Below are 18,260 nucleotides of genomic sequence, written 5' to 3'. Positions count from 1 at the left end.
CTCCCTATAAGGGCTGGGTAGAAAGTGGAGGCCCCTCTATAGCACCCTATAGTAACGGCACAAGTCTCTGTAGTGCTGTATAGCACAAGCTTACACCCACACAGTGCTGTGGAGCGCTGTGGGGCGCTAGGGCATCTAGCCAAACTTGGCGTGTAACTATGGGAAACTATGATATTAGCGGAAGCACTATGCCTGTCTACGTGGGAAAATCAGGTTTTGCTGATGGGAGGGGAGGTTCCAGCAGGAGAAGCACTTGCTGTGTGATTGGACAAAGTGGAGGTGACTGGTCCAGTTCTCTCCAATCCCAGGAAACCAACCTGAGTTTTGTAAAAAGGTCAGATCATCTGGTAATTCGGTGTAAGTAGAGCACACTTTCAGGGCTACGGTGCAGTAGCCTCACTTGTGGGTGTTTTCGTGATCCAGTTCTAGCGAGAAAGACATTGTGAAGAGGTTGAAGTCATTCCAGCATCTAAGTATGCGACGTTAAAGACAACAGTCCCGACGACCATGGCCCTGCAGTGTGGAGCAGGCCAAGGGGAGATGACGATGACGGTCGCGGATGGGTTTGTTTGGTCGAGTTTGATAACTCTCTTCACCTCTTTCCACGATGTCTCTGAGTCAAAACACTACGCCGGAGCTTTATCTCTCATTACTTTCTGGTCGGCACGAGCAGCGGCATAACGATGCTGGGTCTCGTCTATCTGGACACCCTTTTCCCAAGGACCCCCATCAATTGATGGACCTCTTAGATGCTCTTGCCGCTGTTTGTATCCGAAAAGAAAAGGGAGAAGTCTTCTTTGTGTCATTGGCCATGGCCATGGACCCGAAAGCTGCGACACTGTATGTATCTTCCAATGAGAGTGTACCAGCCACTGTTATCTCCCATCTCTATAAAATATGGGGTCAGCTCAAGGAACTCCAAAAAGCTGTAGAGCCCAGTCCACTGTCAATCCCAGCTGATAACAAAACATTGTCTAACCCAAATAAAACCCTGTCACACATGGATGGTGAGCTTGAACTTCAGAAGACTATTTATGAACATTTGTACAGCAAACTTTGCCTATGCTTTTTCAAAAGGGCACCTGTGATCCTAGCCATATATGAGACCACTGCGAAAAGCTTGCAAGCTAACAATAAGGATGCCAAGTTCCTACACCTTACATGTTTGGTGTTGAAACACATTCAGGGTCTGCTGCAGAATGACAGACCACCACATTGCCTCACTGACTTGATTCAGACAATTGACAGGATGAGTGTGGCTTGGTGGGATCATTTGAACACTGCAGAAATTGACAATATTCTGACCCACTGGGATAATTTAATTTGTGAGTCTGGCCTCACATTCTGAATATGAAGCTATATCTCATGTCTTACTTTTAGATGCTGACTGGAACAAGAAATTGTCTCTGTGACAGTTGCTTAAGAAGCTTTTCAATCTTCATCACCATATCCGTACCATTACACACATTGCCCAGTCTCACTGACTCTCTGCTTTCCTCAAGGAACAATTCAATGTGGTTTCTGTGCCAGCAGCTTACAGCAACATATCCATCACATTTTCTCAGCAGGACATTCTCCCCATCATTTCTCCTCTGGGAGAACAGAAGGAGCTACTGGTGTGTGATGAGCTACTGAAACAGCTGCAGGAGAAAGCAAAAAATGAGGGAATAGAGCTGAAAAAGGGACCAAATTATCCATGAAAGCAGTTGTCCATGCTGAATCCACTCTACTCACATATCATCTCCAACACCCCAACATCAATCCATACCACTATTTTGGTGGATCAAAACCCTCTTGTCATGGATGTGCCACCCTTTTCAGCAGTTTCAACCTTGTCGCAGAATCTTTTCATCTTCCCAAAATTTTCACCAAGGGTTATAACAAGATTTATCTCTGATGGCTCTGCCCTTCCCTGCTGTCACTGGAGCAATCAAAGCCATTACAATCTGGCACCCTGTCTCTCAATACCCAGGTTAGAGAGAAAATGATTGCAACCTTGAGCACTGAATTGACTGCATATATAAATGAGTTGCATGCAGTCATAGAGGGGCCATCCTGACTGCAGTCGGATAGCACCACTGCCTCTGATGACTCATGTGAGTCTGCAGAAGAAGCCTTAGCAGATTTGGAAGCTGCTATGTGTGAATGAGAAGAAAAGATGTTGTTGTTGTTTGGAATAAAAGGTTTGATCTGTGAAGATTGGGAAAAGAAATCAACACGTTTTAATATCCTGATTGTAGGCAAATACTTACTAGCCTTTGCCTTCAAGGTATAGATAATCAAGTATGTAGTATAACTCAGAATTCGGAAAGGTGAAGGATAAGCAGATGATTTTTACGGCTTATCTTTGTATGTCCTACAAATGTCCTATAAAGGTTAAATCGGAAGTCTAATCCGGCCTTCGCGACCTCAAGTACCCAGGCAGCTCAATACAAAAGGTGCGGAACCAAGCTTCAAGGACGAGGGCATGTTATGTAACAATGTTCTTGAGGTGAGACTGAGCACGTTGAGTGCGTACCAACTGGGTTTAGTTGAACAGCCGAGATCCTGTGGGCAGAGAAGTGCTGTGGGGCAGGTCTAGAGGAGAGTGTAAAATAGATGATTTTGCGAGTAAATTCTGGTGGAAGTGGCAACGACATCGTGGTGGCAAGTAGAGGTAGAAGTCTTGCCACGGCCTATTGGAGCGAAGATGGGTATGTGCGTCCATATATGTGCGTCCATATCTGCATCGCCTCTGCTGCGCTTGAGCAATCCATGATGATCGATGAGCCAGAGTATAGTCGGAAGAAAGGGGAAAAACCGTCCAGACTATGTACTAACCAGCCATCAAAAGCGGGTATAGTTCACTTCATCAAATGGTACATTTATAAGAGGGCCCTAATGAAAATGACGATAAGATACAATGCATAGACAAAGAACGACGAGAAACACATTTGTTCCACAACCACCGTGTTCATGCACTCAGGAAAGATCCGACATATATATATAACAACCGGGAGGGTCCTAAGGCGATTCGGGGTTTCAGTCGCATACATTCTGCATCCTTGTGCCGTTGGGAAAAGGGTAGGAAGTCGACTGGTTACTTAAATGGGGGGTTGAGGATCGTGAACAGAGAAAGACAACAGTTGCATCCATCGACGCGTCACGCGATCCTGCTCCAAAGGTGAGTTCAATTGACTTCCCATTGTTGGATGAATTGATGGACGACACCCGGATGTCCTACTAGGAGAGGTATCGATGAATCGGTCTAATAAGGCATTCCGAGCTCTTGTGCCTTTCGAGAGCGTATTCGTGAGTAACCGCTTATAACATAGAGAGCTGGTTATGGCACAGTGCACTTGAATGTGCCCAGCACACAAATCTGCCCTCACTGATACCTTGGGAAAAGGGAGTGTTATTCTCTAGGTCGAACGGCCAGAGGCAGGTAGCATCCCCTTCCCATTGTGTCGCCAATCCTATTCATCAAAGCGTCAACGAATTGTTCTCCATCGTCAGAAGTCAGGACGCCCACCAAGAACCGAACCCCCCACTCAATCCCATTCCAAACCATTATGATCAAACTCACTATCACTAGTATCCACGTCCTCGTAATCCTCAAAGCGCTTCTCCTCCTCCCCGTTATCCACTGTAGTGAACCGGTACTCCACCCTCCTCAACTTCGGTGGCCGCACATCTTTCTGGCCATCATCGTTACCACCAGCCAGACCGACACGTCTCTTCCTAGCCACCCACTTCTCACGGAAGGCATCATCGTCGTACATCATCACCATACAGGTATCGCATTCACCCGACCATGAGTTCGGGTTTAAATTTGTGTTGGATGTCTCTGGGTTCGTGTCCGTATTTGAGTCTGGGTCTGTCGAACCCAATGTAGTAAATCCAAGGCCATGGTTGGGTATAATAGTCACAACTTCTTCAAGGTATTCAAGTGGTGCTAGAATACGTGCGTAGTGGATCTACGTCTGTCATTGTCAGTTTAGTTTTTTTCAACGCTGGGTAGAACAGAACTCACAGGCAACCCCAAGCCCCCTTCATACACCACCCCCGTCGGCCTGTCTTTGAATTGGACAAGACAGCAAGTATTGCAAAGCCCACACCACACAGTGTCTTGCACCATCTTCAATGTCTTCAAATGCCCAAAGCCTGGGGTATCAGCAATAGCTTGTATCACCCCAGGATCAGGCCAGATCCTTCCGCGCAGGTCAAAATGTTCAACCATGGAGGAGAGGTGTGTAAAGGGTAGTGTGTCCAAGTCAGCGTGTGGGAGGGTCATGAATGGGAAGAGGTTAGGGGAGAGCCAGTCCAGTCTAATGGAGGAAACACGGAGGAAGGAGGAGAGATTCCAGAAGGAGAGGATGTTGTTGTATGGTTGGACACAATGGAGGTGTCTGGTCCATTTACTCCTTAGCTCAGGAAACCAGCCTGAGTGCCGTAAAAAGCTAAGATCCTCTGGTGATTCGATGAAGAGAGTCCGAAACCACGCTTCCAGCACTAGAGCGCGGTAGTTTTGTGAAGTGAGGCTGAGCGCATTGACCGTGCCCCATGTGGGTTTAGTTGAATAGCCAGGCTTTTCCGGAGTCGAGGACTGCGGTGGGGCGGAGAAGAGCAGAAGATGGATGATTTCTCGTACTAGTTCTAGGGGGAGAGACATTGTGTTGGCAAGTAGAGGTAGACGACGGCTCGATGGTTCAAAATTTTTGGGGTGCGTGCAGCGTGGCGTTTGTCAGATCAGGCGTCAGTGTTGTGGATCCAGTCAGAGGAGGGTGCGAAATTCGAGAAACACTGCCAGTCGCGTGGATCACTTTTGATAGACATTACAAAATCTCCAAGGAGCAGACTGGATAGAAGTGGCACTAACAACGTTAATTAACCGAGAGGCCGAAGTCTGAAAACCGCCAGAAGAAAAAAAAAATAAAACCAAAAAAATAAAACAGAAAAGCATCATCTAATCTACCAACCACACAGTGAACGCAGGGGATCGTTATGATATTCACAAAATCCAACGACAAAGACATTTTACAGATGGCTAGAGTAAAAGCCAGGGGGTCAATGGATAGAAAACAGGATCATGTTGCTGAGGCCTGAGGATGGGTGCCGTGTGGTCCGTGGACCAACTCTTCGAGAAGACGTCAAGGGGGAGGTGGACGATGGCCTGACACTCCTTGGGGGTGAGAAGCGCGCACAAGCCTGCGGGTACTACGCAATCAATGCAGTAAGAACGCCCAGCACCAAGAAACGAGCGAATTTCATCGTATGCCCTGATTCCTTAATGGGACATTCCGGCTCGGCAGCCGATCTCGAAGGGCCCAAAGACGAGGGACATCCTCATTTCCTGGCCTATCGTATCCTTAACTCGTCAAGCCATTGTCCAAATACCAAAGAAAAATACCTACCAAGAACCACTGGAGACTATCACTAGCGGCGTAATCTGTCATGATCACAGAACCGCCACTCCACCCTCCTCAACTTGGGTAGCCTCGCATCCTTTTTGCCATCATCATCGCGGCAAACACCAACAACCCACTTCGGGTCTGGATGTGGGGTTGTTAGGAGTTGATCAAGTGTGGTCCCAAAGTTGTACTTGTTAACAATGATCACGACTTCTTCTAGGCATTCAAGTGGGGCCAGAGCGCGCGCATAGTCGATCTATGAATGACATCGTCACAAATACTCAGAAATTGAGCAAATTAGCACCCACAGACAACCCATAACCCCCCTCATATACCAACCCAATCTTCCTGCCCTTGGATCGGACACTAGAGAACCCACAGCGGCGCCCACACCACGCCAGGCCTTGCTTTATTTCCAAAGTCTTCAAATACCCAAGGCCCGGGGTACGAGGGATATTCTGGAACTCCTCAGGAGTAGGCCACGACATTACGCGTAGGTCAAGGTGTTCGACCGAAGAGGGACAGTTGAGGAAGGGCAGGATGCATGAATTACTGAGGGAGGAATAAAAAGATGGCGAGAGGTTAGGTGAAAACCAATCCAGCCGGATGGAGGAGAGGTGTAGAAGACAGGAGAGGTCCCAAAGGAGGGCGCTACTGCCGGATTGGATGCAGTGTAGGTGTCTAGTCCACACTCCCACCTCAGGCCAACAGCACCTTACATATTCCAAGTCCTCAGGCGACTCAATACGGAGAGCGTGGAACCAAGCTTCAAGGGCGAGGGCACGCTACGTTCTTGAGGTGAGACTGAGCGCGTCGAGTTCGTGCCAATACCAGGGTTTAGGTGAACCGCCGAGATATTCTGGGATAGAGTGTGGTGGGGCAGGGGAGTGTGTGAAGGAGATGACTTTGCGGATTAGTTCTGTAGGAAGGGGCAACGACATTGTGGTGGCAAGTAGCTGTTGCAGTGATATGCACGTCGATGTCTGAGACAGACGGCAGGCGGACATCGGACTGGACAGGAAAAAATCCAGACTATCTACGTACTAACCAAGCGGGTATACTTCACTCAATCCAACAGTGCATTAACAAGAGAGCCCAGATGAAAATCATGGAAAATATGATGTGCAGATCGGAAGAGCAATGAGGAACACATCCGTTCCACCGTGACGACCACCGGATTCATGCGCTCTGGAAGGCACAACCGGGAGGGTCCCAAGGCGATTCTCCGCATCCTTGCCCCGTTTGGAGGAGGGTAGGAAGTCGACTAGGTTGCTTGGATGGGGTCTTGAGGATCCTGAACACCTGGGGCAGAGTCATTTCAACGTCCTCGTAATCCTCAATATGCTCCTCCCGGTCGTCGTAGCCGTCGTTCCCTCCTAGCCATTCACTATAGAGAACCGGTACTCCACCCTCCTCAAGTTCGGTGGCCTCACATCTTTCTGGCCATCATCGTTTCCACCATCGCCGGACGCCAGACCGACGCGTTTCTTCCTAGCAACCCACTTCTCGCGGAACGCATCATTGTCGCACATCATCATCATACACGCATCACATTCACCCGACCATAAGTTCGGGTTTACGTTTAATGTAGTCCACCCAAAGCCATTGTTGGTTATCATAATCACAACTTCTTCGAGGCATTCAAGGGGTGCTAAAACACGCGCGTAGAGGATCTACGCACTTCATTGTCATTTTCACTCAATGCCGACCAGATCAAAACTCACAGGCAACCCCAACCCCCCCTCGTGCACCAAACTCGTAGGCCTGTCTTTGAACCCGACCATGCAGCAAGCTTGGCAAATCTCACACCACATTCTGCTTTGCACCATCTTCAACGTCTTCAAGTGCCCAAAGCCTGGGGTATCAGCAATACCTTGAATTGCCCCAAGATCAAACCACGTCGCTCTGCGCAAGTCAAGATGTTCTACCGTGGAGGAAAGGTGTGAAAAAGGGAAGTGTGCAAAAGTCAGGGGAGCTGATGCAGTCCAGTCTAATGGAGGAAACGCGGGGGAAGGAGGAGAGGTTCCAGAAAGGGAGGATGTGGCTGTATGGTTGGACGCAGTGGAGGTGTTTGGTCCATTCACTCCCCAGCTCAGGAAACGACTTTTGCAAGAAGACTAAATTCTGTGGCGATTTGACGTAGAGAGTTCTGAACCATGCTTCGAGCACTAGGGCGCGGTAGCTTTTCGAAGTGAGGCTGAGCGCATGGATTGTGCCCCATCTGGGTTTTGTTGAACAGCCGGGATCTTCTGGAGTCCAAGAGTGTGGTGGGGCGGAGAAGAGCCGGAGGTCGATGATTTCTCGGACGAGTTCTAGGGGTAGAGACATTGTGTTGGCAAGCAGAGGTAGACGACGGCCCTGACCGTCGTCGATGGTACTGTCTCGTTCAAAATTCTCGTTCTCAGCTCCAGCAACTCGGGATGTGCGGTACGTTTGTCAGATTAGGCTCAGCGTTGCGGGTGATCCAGTCAGAGGTGGGTAGGAGGTATGATTTGGCGGACTTGGTTACTTGGAAGACCGTGGTGTTGGGCTGTGTTTATTGATGACCGACTTCTCACATCTTAGCATCGTGCAGGTGCTGAAAGTACACAGGAAGGAAGAGTAGAAAGGCGACGACAAAAAGGGAAGAGATCGTTTGACACAAAGCTGCGAATTCAAGAAACACTGGCCGCGTGGATTACTTTTGATAGACATTACATGGTGACAAAAATCTTGAAAGAGTGGACTGGATAAAAGAGTGTGGTCGGTACCAACAACCGAGAGGCCCAAAGACTGAGAACCGCAAGAAGAAAAAACAAGAGAAAAGCACAACAAAGTCACTGTCCAAGTCATCTAGATCTACCAACCATCCAGCAAAAACAGGGAATCGTTGTAGAAGGAAGGGTATGGTATATATACAATTCACAAAACCAATGACAACTACATTTTACAAGGATGGCTAGAGTAAAGAGTCAGGGGGTAACAGTGTGCTTGGTATGTAGAAAACAGGATGAGGATGCGTCCCACTGGCAGGTGGATCAATTCTTCGAGAAGGTACCAAGGGGGAGGTGGAAGAGGGCCTGATCCTCGGCGCTGAGAAGCTCGCTCAAGCCTATGTAGTACGCAACCAAGGCAGTGACAACGCCCAAACCACCACCAGCTTTGGTCACACTGCATCGCAAAATGATCAGCCCATGTCTGTGTGCACAAGACTACGTCACTTACTTGGCGATACCTGAGAAAGCGCCTCCAGCGAGGACAATGAAGGTAAGAGTGAGCAGACTGAACAGCGTAATAAGCGCCAAGTTCTTGCGGAGGGTGGCAATTCTACGACGGAATATCAAGATTCAAAAAAGACATTTCGAGGGCTAAAAATAGAAAACCCACGTGAGGAGGAACGTGAGCACCGCCCAGGTGGTAAGGTAAATCCCGAGGGCAGAGTCGAATTCTTCAGCACTGGTATATGCGGCACCGACGCCACTGCCGGGGATGAGGATCGTCGCGAAGGACATCCAGAACGCGCCAAACGACGTGAACGCTATTACAATATTATCAGCATACTTGGACTCTATAGTATGCGCCGACGCGCCAAGTAAACGCGACAAGAGGAAAACCTGGGGCAGCGGGGTAATTTGAAATTCAACGTACCGGTGGCACCGAACGCATTTCCCTTGGGGAACTCCCACATGCCTGCAAGAAGTTGAGCGAGGCCGCCGCAGAAAACAGCCATGCCGACGACGACGTTGGGGTGGGTGATGCTCCGTGTGCCCAAGTTGTACAACGAGAGGATCAAAGTGGTAGACGCGAATGAAAAGAGACCTCTGTAAGGAATAAAGTGAGAACGGGGAGGACGACTTCAGAAATAGCGAGCGTACAATGTACCGGGGTTAGCGATCTTGGAAGGACGGGGAGCTGCGTAGCCATTCGTTTGGGAATAATTGATATGAGGGTTGCTGGCGTGCACGGCACCCTTCTCGAGGACATCAAGCGACGAAGACATATCAGCTATTGGTTGATTCGGCAAGGAAGGAGCGTAGTTGAAGCGGGGAAAAGGCAAGGCAAGACGAAGAAGATGGAACGGCTTAAGTGGGTGATATAAATCGCGAGAATGCTTGGCCCCCGTTGCCGGCTTGTTCTATTTATGCCCCCACTCCCTATGTCAGGGTGGCCAACTTTACCTCACGGCGCGCCCGAATATCGACGCATGTCCATGTAACGTAAAATTTTCCACGGAATTTTAACTCAAGAGCGATAGTTCAGGAGGTAATTTGGAAGGGAAGACCCGAAATAGTCTGAATTATGTGAATACCTTCCCACATGGATCGCTTTAGATCGAGCGGACCTCAATATTTTCTGGTGGAACTCCAACCCCCCGCTCAAGACGGCACATCCGTCGCTCCACACTCCCCAATGTCCATCATACCAGAAAAATAATAATCCCCCAGTCAAGCTGGCTCCCCAATACCCTCGCAAAAAAAAAACATTGAGGCGAAATCCTGCCCATGGGCAAATCGGACGTCTACATGAAACAAAAGTAGGGAACCTTGGGCGCTGTGGACCCTTGCCGTGTATGTGTCATCACATCGTCCCCTAACCGGTTGACCATTCTTCTCAAAACCGAACAAGTTTGTCAGTTGATGCGGCGACAACAAGGAGAAATTGTGCTATAAATAGATTTGATTGATCATCTCGACTTCATTGTCGTTCAATATCAAGGATCTGCACGAAGACAACGGAGCGGGCCAACCAGTGGTACACATCTCCAAGTAAGAGGTCGAGAAGAGTCGAGGTTGAACAGAGCTCGAGTCGTCGCAAAGAAACAAACGGACATGAGAGTGTTCTATTTATAGATCAAGGCCGCCTTATCCCTTAACTTAGTAGCTCCATCATTCAAGTTCTTTTTGTCATCAGCGGTTGCACCGTGCACAGGCGCGCAAAGAGGGGTCGTATCGCGTATCGTACCCAAGGTAATTTCCTAGTTCCAACCGAAAATTCCTGCTCAATAAACGGTCAGTGTCGGTCATGAATTTATTGAATCTGCGAATATACGCCGCGAAATTGACCTCGTAAGTAGTTATCGCGCCTCGCTTCGCAGCTTTGCCTCACCAAGGAACATGACAAAAAATTTACCCTATCACCGCCATGTTAATCGCTTGCATTTTGTCCTGTAGGCGACCAAATCCGACGCCTTGTTGTTTGACTTCTTGATCTTCACGCACGGTGAGTACGGATGTGTACACAGTAGGCACAGTCGTCTGCGGTGATACGAAATGCATGTCACTCTTTCAACGCTCTCGAATCGAGTAAAATTACAGTTCAAGGGCCAACAAGGAACAAAAAAAAACGAGTAAGAAATAGATCTAGTGACAGCCGTCGTGCATTCTTCCTTGACAGACAATTCTATTAAATGTCACGACGAACCTGGCCATGGAGACGACGAAATATAATGAGGTAAATTTCCAAACGCATCGCCTCGTGCTCGATCTCGCCGTCCAGCCTGACGCCCAACCATCTTTCATCCACCCCAACATCCCAAATTCAGGAATAAGTGCCAATCATCATGGGTGGAGAAGCTCGAGGAGACATCAGATAAGAAGAAGCACCACCACCACATCCAAGATCTAGCCGACAAAAGCTCCGGTAGGGACACTGCAGCTCAAGTACCACACAGGAATGTTTGATCATGAGCAAAAAGTGCTTGGCGTTCTATTTTTAACTTACATGACAATGTCACCGTATTGGATGCGGCTTCAGGTTCGTCTTACATTTACCTTTCTATGTACACGAAGGGCTGTACGAAAGACATTGAAAGACGCGCGAACGCCCTCAAATTTTTGTTCCAAACAAAAGGCGACTCGGATACGTGGACCTACTTGCACCCGGACCGTAAATGGTGTATCGCGAAACCACCCAAATTCCATCCTAGCCAAACTCGAGGTCGATCAGAAATTCAAACCCCTGTGATTCGAATTCCGCACAGTGCGGGGTGCCATCGGTTGGGCATCGGGGTCGGCTCCGCCCTGCCGTTCTCACTGTGCACCTGAAGACGCTCAGTGAAGGTGTTGAAACAAACCCGTTAGCAAGGAATCATGAGAACCAGGCCACCAGGTGCATAACCCGCTTACTGGGTTCCTCAGACATATAATATGTTGTTCGTCCAATTAACCGTTCCCACTAAATCATAAAATGACGAAACCGTTAACAGGTTATCATCTACCCGTTGGAAAAACTCGATAAACGGATCGTTTCAATAGGGTGCAAGGGCTTGGTATCTAGCTCAAAAAGCTAGATTTGATTCGGGTGCACGGGTAGGCCTAGGTTTGCCCTCGAGGTCCAATTTCAAGTTTTCTGATTTTATCACCACACCGCATGTTTAGTACCTCGAGTTCGAGCCTGCTACTCAGCTGAGATGGGTCATCAAACCCACAAACCACATGGCACAGACCACAAGCTACTGACACGTAGTCTGTAGAGCCACAAAATTTTGACATAGATGCGCAAGATTACCTGCCAAATTTCTTCAAGGTCAACTCACCACGAACAACGGCATCTTCGTAGAGATATCAAGCCCATGCCGATAGCATACAGGAACCCATAATTGCGTTAACCGTCTGTACGCACGCGGGGGATCATAGGTCACAAGCGTAACGTCTGCTCAACATAATTGACAGAAGACGCGTTTGTGCTGGTGCTGCGCGCGTCTGTATTTGTGCACCCTTCTCGTTGGACACAGCATCGAATTCGAATTCGGACCACTCGCACTGGTCTTGAAAGACGAGGTGAAGAAGACCTTGAGCCGCTCTTGAGTCTTTGTTGGTGTTCTGGGAGGTGGGAGGACGGTAGCGGATTTGGGCGTTGCTGGAGGCAGTGAGATTGTGGTTTTTGAGCTGGAGTTGGAGTTGGAAGACCAGGTGCCGGCCCTTGTCAGCGATGACGTTGTGGAAGAACCCAGTGGAAGAAGAGGAGGCAGAGCGTGCTGTAGAAGAAGGGGCTTGTCTTGTAGAGGCGGAAAAGGCTGTACAAAAGGTAACCTCGAGGAGCTACGATATGTACTCGTATCGCGAAATTATACGCCAGAGCTTTCGACGTTTTAGTTGTGAATCAAAACTGGGTGTCAGCAAGGCGTCGCTGAACATGAAGGCACGTCGGTCGCGTGCGGTAACCTGAAAATAGGTGCAGGCTCATTGGAAGAAGTGAGAAAAGGTGTCGCGAATGTGGAAGGCAACGGTGTTAGCCGTCGCAATGTGGCGAGAGGCGGGAGGAAAAGGTTTCATAAACTGGTACAAAATATTATGGACAGGGGGAGCATAGACATGTCTGGCGACTTTGCGTGTCCGAATGTTGAGGATGATAACAGGTCAGGGGGTCGGGAGATCGAGAAGGGAAGCTGAGGCGCGGTTCAGCCCTCGCGGTACATTTTCAAATGTGCGATTAGACTGCAGTGGGTCGTTGAATGCGGGGGGTTAACTGGGGAATAACAAGTAAACAACCACAGGACCTCGCGCCTGATGAAGAAGAGGTATGTACAACCCGAAGAGCGCGCGACAGGCCTATCGATGACGACGAAATGCTGACGGCAGGCGATGATAGCGGCATCCCTGTCTCTATCCGAGTCATTGAGTGCCAGGGCGCGGGAGGTGGCAAATAAGCATTATATGGGCTTTTACTAGAGGCACGATGAGCACAGCGCCTCAGATGAGGACTTTTGGTCAATTTGGTCGAGAGACGTTGCGACATGCCTGACTTCGTTGACAACTTTTGTAATATTCTTTGAGATGACTGTCGGACTTTTTTTTTGTTGGTTGCAATAGTGTTGCCGCAAGGAAAGGTGCCTTGAAGGCAAGGTCACCTTGAGGCGATGCAAAAGGAAATTGTCAACGTCAAGGAGTGTCAAGGTGCATCAAGGTAAATGTGCCACTTCGGGAAAAAATTCTCATAGGCCAGCGGCACGGCCGGGCCACTCAGCCTTTCTTGTGACGAGTTTTGTCGTTCCATGCGCCCAAACTTGTTGCTCGACGCTGAACATCAGCACTCCACCGCGCCGATCAATTTTTTGAATCTCATTTCTAGTTATACTCTGGAACCAATAATGCCTAGTTTCATGTCTTTCAATTTGATCAATTGAACGATGCTGCTATGGCACTATCAGGTGAATAAAAGGAAGAAGACAATGTACCACGTCACGTTGGATGTTTTTCCAGTTCAAGCATCCTCTGCTCCATCAGAGTGCATGTTCTTGTAAAGCAAAGAAACTGACACCCTTTGCCGAAACAACCTTGCACCGGAATTGATGGAGAAGCTTCAAATTCTCAGATTCACATCTGCTTCAGAAAGGACAGACTGCAATGACAAATGGGTGTTTGTTGAGGAGGAGATCTATGTACCCCATGTTTCGCCCCTCTGTATGGATGATTTTTTCGTAACTTGTCAATTGCTCGTCAACTCAATACCCTAAAATTACTTCTTGGCTCGCCATGTGCATATTTAGTTGACAGGTCACCTCACTCAACCACAGGGACCCTCTGTTGACCAGTACTCAGATGTATGTTACAATACTACATGATATAGTTATGATTCTACGTGGCTGCAAACTTGCTGCGAGCTGATTCTCTTTCGTTTTCCTAATCTGGAAAATACCTTGAGGTCACATCAAGGTAACTCAAGGTGACAGGGCTGTCACCTCAAGGTGACCTTCACCTTCCCTTGCGGCAACACTAGGTTGCAACCAGCCGGAGTTTCAATCACGATTATGTCGGAGTTTGAACCAGTTGTAATCACTTGTCTTTGTTGACACTTGGTTGCAATCGCAATGCAACGACGTTCCAATGGCTTACAGCTAAATGCAAAACCCTAGACACCTCCCGATAATTTCTGGTCTCTGCCTCACTTTGTGCAAACAACCACATTTGGCACAAGTCTGTATCATTATAACCTCAATTGGAGTGTGGAGCACTCCATTACATTACATATACCTGAATTGGTGCAGGATTTGCATCATAGGTGCCCGCTTCCTTCCTCAAATGGTTGTTTACACAAAGCAAAGCGGAGTCAAGAAATTTCTGAGAGGTGTCTAGGGTTTTGCATTTAGCTGTAAACGAAGTACAGTAGATTTCATAAAAATTTGTATTCTATTGGAAAGAGCCCCACATACTATGCATTAATTACAGGAGAAAACCTCCCCTATGTTGCAGCACTGGAAGATTTTCTTGTTTAAGTTTGGGTGAGAGATTGGATATATTAGCGGCCTTGGGAGTTTTCTAATAGGTCATGTAGTCAAATGGTTATGTTGCACTACAAATTTGTAGTCTTTGCATACGTAGGCCATGAGTCTGAGGTTTTTGGTTCAATCCTTGAGTGATGCACTTTTCTTTATTAACATTTCATTGGTCGATCCAGGCTCCTAAAAGCAGCCGCTCGTCTCGCGATGCTTTCGTACCCAGGAGGAGAACTAAATATCTGATGGTTATATAATCTGCAAAAAATGTCAGAATTGGAATGTTTGGCAGTGTATGTGGCGAAATGTGTGGCGGAATGTTTGGCGGCTACATTGGTCCAAACACCGGTGTGCTACGCATTCCTCCTGTGTCTCCCTCTTCCCCCATGTCGATACCTTACATACCCCTCCGTTAATGCACATATAGTCATCTATATCTTCATGAACTGTTTCACACTCCTTCCACCACCATGAATCCTGTCATTCCCAACATCAACAGCCCAAATTCCTGTCCTGCGTAGTGTTTAAAGGTTCAGTTCAGTCCGGTTTTTTGCCCCGAAAACGCGCGACCGTGGACCGCAACCGGTCCAGGACCGACCCAGATATTGAGGGAACCGAACCGAACCACCTAGGACCGGTCTTTTGCGGTCCATGATACCGGTTCAGACCGATCCAGACCGGTTTTTTTGCGTATAATTTATTATACCAATATAAACCATTTGTATCTCAATCATTATTACTCTGAAAAATAAATGGGTTATATAAAATAGTAAAGCATATAAATACCCATCATTCTACCAATTTTCAAGAGATTTAATGAAGATTTGACATAGCTATGACTGAAACCGAATTACATCTCATAGAGACTCAGGTAAAATATGGATTTGGTTATATCTTTCTCAATTCTTAACCGTTTTTGATGAAACAAAAACCCAATAAAAGGCAATAAACGTGGTTACAAGGCTATGTAACGCACGTGACCGTTTAACCGGTTGCAACCGATTAAAACCGGCCTTTGAACGGTTTTAAAAGATTTTCGAAATGAGGCAACTGGCAACCGGACCAACCCCAAATTGGGGCAACTGCAACCGAAAAAAAGACCGGACCATGGTCCGGTTCAGTTCGGTCCACCGGTTTTTTGCGGTCCTATGGACTGAACCTTTAAACACTAGTCCTGCGTGTCATTGCGCTCTCAAAGTCAAGCTTGCGGCAGGTAGTAATTTCCCTGGCCAGTATTACATATGGGTAAGTTGACGAGGACACTTCCTTTGCACAATCTTATTCTCTTTTGTTCCAGTGCCATGCCCACCACTACCACTACACCTTTATGCCAGGCGTTGCACCCAATGCCATTTCAGCGCCCACCTCTCATTCCTCTACAACCACCTTGTCAGTCAAAGCCTCGTCCAAGTGCAGTGAAAGCAAATGCCACAGGGTTGCAAACTCGGTCTGCATCCGGCTCATGTGCAAGAAATGCTGTGTTGTGCACACAGGTTGCAGTATCCACACGGTCGCTATGGTAGTTGCCAATAAGCGGAAAGGGAAACAACCACAGGTGTCCGCAGCCACATCTTCCTCCTCAGTTCACCATCCCCCTCCTACGTGATCACTTTCTCCTGGGGAGGAGCTCCAGATTGTGATTGCGAACATGGACCCCACTGTCCAGTTCATGCGTTCTGTGGAGGCTTCAACACGGGAGGCCAAACTTGCTCGTGCACAGGAGCTTGCGGACGAAGCCAAGGAAGAGGCTGATTATCAGGCAGCCCTTGCAGCTTCTCTCAGTCACTCTCCACCACACAACAACACTCATTCCTCTCCTTCAGACTTTGCCTCCACCTCACACATTACCTCCTCGCACTTTGCCTCCTCCTCATGTATCACCTCTTCCTCGCATGTTGCCTCTTCCTCACGTGTTGCCTCCTCACGTTCTGGCCCATTGTCCCTGGTTCGTTTTACACCCTCTCCTCCAGCACCACCCCCCAGCACTAGCACCAAGGCTCCAAAGCACACAATCCATCTTCGTTCTGAATGGATGCGGGGTTATGAAGACAAGACGTCGCAACTGTTGAAGAAGCGAGGGCAAGCGCAGGGTGACATGGCACTGCTCCACAAATTTTTTATCATGTTCTGGCGACAGGTAAGCAGTCGTTAACGACATGTCCATCACCTGCATCCCTTTTAATGCTCCTTGTAGGATGGTGCACCACCTGAGGTTCTATCAGTGCAAGTTTTACAGGGGTGGCCAACATGGACGTTAGCACAATGCCCAAAGACCCTGGAGAAGCTCGGAACTGAAGTGCTTGATGTCTACAACATCCCCAGTCGTCACTGGGTCCAAGTTGATGCCAGCTGGCCACACTCCGTATCTACCAACACCCACCTCCTCTTTCGTTGCCGAAATGTCAAGTGTTTGGACTTCGACAAGGAACTTGCTACCATCATGAGGAAGAACACTCACCTTCGCACCAACATGCCAGGTGATCGGAGTAGTGTATGAGTGTCGCGCAAGCACAAAGCCACCCTCACGCCATCTCCTCGATCATCGCCCCCTTCCGAGGTGCAAATTCTTGACCTCACCATCACACCCAAGGCTTTGGCATGAAAGCGACACCTCCCTAGTCTCACTCCCCTCATGATTCCCATCGTCACAATTCCTGATTCTCCCATAACATCATCCACATCCCCCTCATCCCTCTGGACATCCTCCATGTCCCAAGGATCCTCATCATCATCATCCTTTGCTCTCACAAGCCCCTCCTCTCCACCAGTACCATCATCCCCCTCCTCAATTCCTTCCCCCATCTCGACATCCTCACATAAGTCAACTTCAAAATGGCCTGGCAATTGCTATGTTGTTGACATGCAAGACGTATTTGATAAGATCGATAGTCGGGAGATGAGAAAGCACTTCGGTATGCTGGAAGAGCGGCTCGAGCATGTGTTTGGCTGTAAGGTTAAGCTTGCAACATACTACAACGCATGCACCCGATGGAAGGCCGCCTCTGAGGATCACCATGAGGAGGCTGTAGCTGGTGGAGGTACGCCTGCTGGCCGCTGGTCAGTGTTTGCGCGCCAGTATCCTCTCAGACAGTAATTGTACTTTAGATTTTATTGTGCTACATATCTTAACTTCTTTCCATATCCCTCCTGCCTTCAGCAACACCTTACTTACTTCCACTTGTCTTGGACTCTGTTGTGTAATGAAGAAACATGTAATAGAACAACACCATGATTACAAAATACGAGGGCAGTGTCCCTCCTTCTCCAACCTCTGGAGCACTTCGGCATTATGGAGCCTGATCATTTCGTCAAGGAAAAAATCATACTTGTCAGGGAGCATCTCTCTGATGATTGAGCTGTATCCGCCAAGCCATGTATTTGTCTGCCCTGCAACCGACGTGTTGAAAAACCAGTTCCCGTCATCATCCTGTAGCTCAGGGTACATTGCTGGGTTGCAATTTAGTTGGCAGAACTCATGTGTCACCTTGTGTTTGTTCAGGAAATGCCAGATGTCAACGCACATGCCCACGTCTTGAAACCATGGATCACCTGATGTGTCTGCCTGTTGTTTTGCATCACAATTTGTATTGTAAAATATGTGTTCAGGCTTGCTTGCTCCTGGGATGGAAAATGTGTTCTTGAGCATTATCTACATAACTTTAAGAGCTCAATAAGCT

General features: G+C 48.2%; 7 protein-coding genes across 7 annotated transcripts; 2 read left to right on the top strand and 5 right to left on the bottom strand.

Moving 5' to 3' along the window:
- Nucleotides 1-607: 607 nt before the first annotated feature.
- LACBIDRAFT_334617 (uncharacterized protein) lies at nt 608-1,412 on the top strand (the record flags this gene model as incomplete). Its single annotated transcript, XM_001889428.1, has 3 exons — nt 608-1,007; nt 1,095-1,325; nt 1,381-1,412. 3 exons carry the CDS (start codon nt 608-610, stop codon nt 1,410-1,412), a joined length of 663 nt encoding a protein of 220 aa, XP_001889463.1.
- A 1,757-nt stretch (nt 1,413-3,169) lies between these two features.
- LACBIDRAFT_295864 (uncharacterized protein) lies at nt 3,170-4,651 on the bottom strand (the record flags this gene model as incomplete). Its single annotated transcript, XM_001889384.1, has 4 exons — nt 3,170-3,219; nt 3,372-3,455; nt 3,566-3,956; nt 4,013-4,651. 4 exons carry the CDS (start codon nt 4,649-4,651, stop codon nt 3,170-3,172), a joined length of 1,164 nt encoding a protein of 387 aa, XP_001889419.1.
- A 1,918-nt stretch (nt 4,652-6,569) lies between these two features.
- Nucleotides 6,570-7,718, bottom strand: LACBIDRAFT_334615 (uncharacterized protein; the record flags this gene model as incomplete). Its single annotated transcript, XM_001889383.1, has 4 exons — nt 6,570-6,692; nt 6,824-7,063; nt 7,115-7,314; nt 7,475-7,718. 4 exons carry the CDS (start codon nt 7,716-7,718, stop codon nt 6,570-6,572), a joined length of 807 nt encoding a protein of 268 aa, XP_001889418.1.
- A 386-nt stretch (nt 7,719-8,104) lies between these two features.
- Nucleotides 8,105-9,428, bottom strand: LACBIDRAFT_295862 (FUN34 transmembrane protein). Its single transcript, XM_001889382.1, has 5 exons — nt 9,245-9,428; nt 9,018-9,190; nt 8,757-8,907; nt 8,595-8,696; nt 8,105-8,540 (listed from the first exon to the last, which is right to left on the bottom strand). Exons 1-5 carry the CDS (start codon nt 9,367-9,369, stop codon nt 8,408-8,410), a joined length of 684 nt encoding a protein of 227 aa, XP_001889417.1. The 5' UTR covers nt 9,370-9,428; the 3' UTR covers nt 8,105-8,407.
- Nucleotides 9,429-11,683: 2,255 nt separating this feature from the next.
- On the bottom strand, nt 11,684-11,860 carry LACBIDRAFT_315065 (uncharacterized protein; the record flags this gene model as incomplete). The annotated part of the gene is made up of 1 exon (XM_001889381.1): nt 11,684-11,860. One exon carries the CDS (start codon nt 11,858-11,860, stop codon nt 11,684-11,686), a length of 177 nt encoding a protein of 58 aa, XP_001889416.1.
- Nucleotides 11,861-15,624: 3,764 nt separating this feature from the next.
- Nucleotides 15,625-17,080, top strand: LACBIDRAFT_334612 (uncharacterized protein; the record flags this gene model as incomplete). Its single annotated transcript, XM_001889427.1, has 5 exons — nt 15,625-15,828; nt 15,881-15,972; nt 16,084-16,102; nt 16,250-16,720; nt 16,778-17,080. The coding sequence occupies 5 exons, from the start codon at nt 15,625-15,627 to the stop codon at nt 17,078-17,080; spliced, it is 1,089 nt and encodes a 362-aa protein (XP_001889462.1).
- A 735-nt stretch (nt 17,081-17,815) lies between these two features.
- On the bottom strand, nt 17,816-18,229 carry LACBIDRAFT_315063 (uncharacterized protein; the record flags this gene model as incomplete). Its single annotated transcript, XM_001889380.1, has 1 exon — nt 17,816-18,229. One exon carries the CDS (start codon nt 18,227-18,229, stop codon nt 17,816-17,818), a length of 414 nt encoding a protein of 137 aa, XP_001889415.1.
- Between the last annotated feature and the right edge of the window lie 31 nt (nt 18,230-18,260).

This window comes from Laccaria bicolor, genomic scaffold (assembly GCF_000143565.1).
Source record: "Laccaria bicolor S238N-H82 LACBIscaffold_67 genomic scaffold, whole genome shotgun sequence".
Classification (NCBI taxonomy): Eukaryota; Fungi; Basidiomycota; class Agaricomycetes; order Agaricales; family Hydnangiaceae; genus Laccaria; species Laccaria bicolor.
The sequence above is the reverse complement of the archived record's forward strand: the minus strand, read 5'-3'. Positions and strand labels throughout refer to the sequence as shown.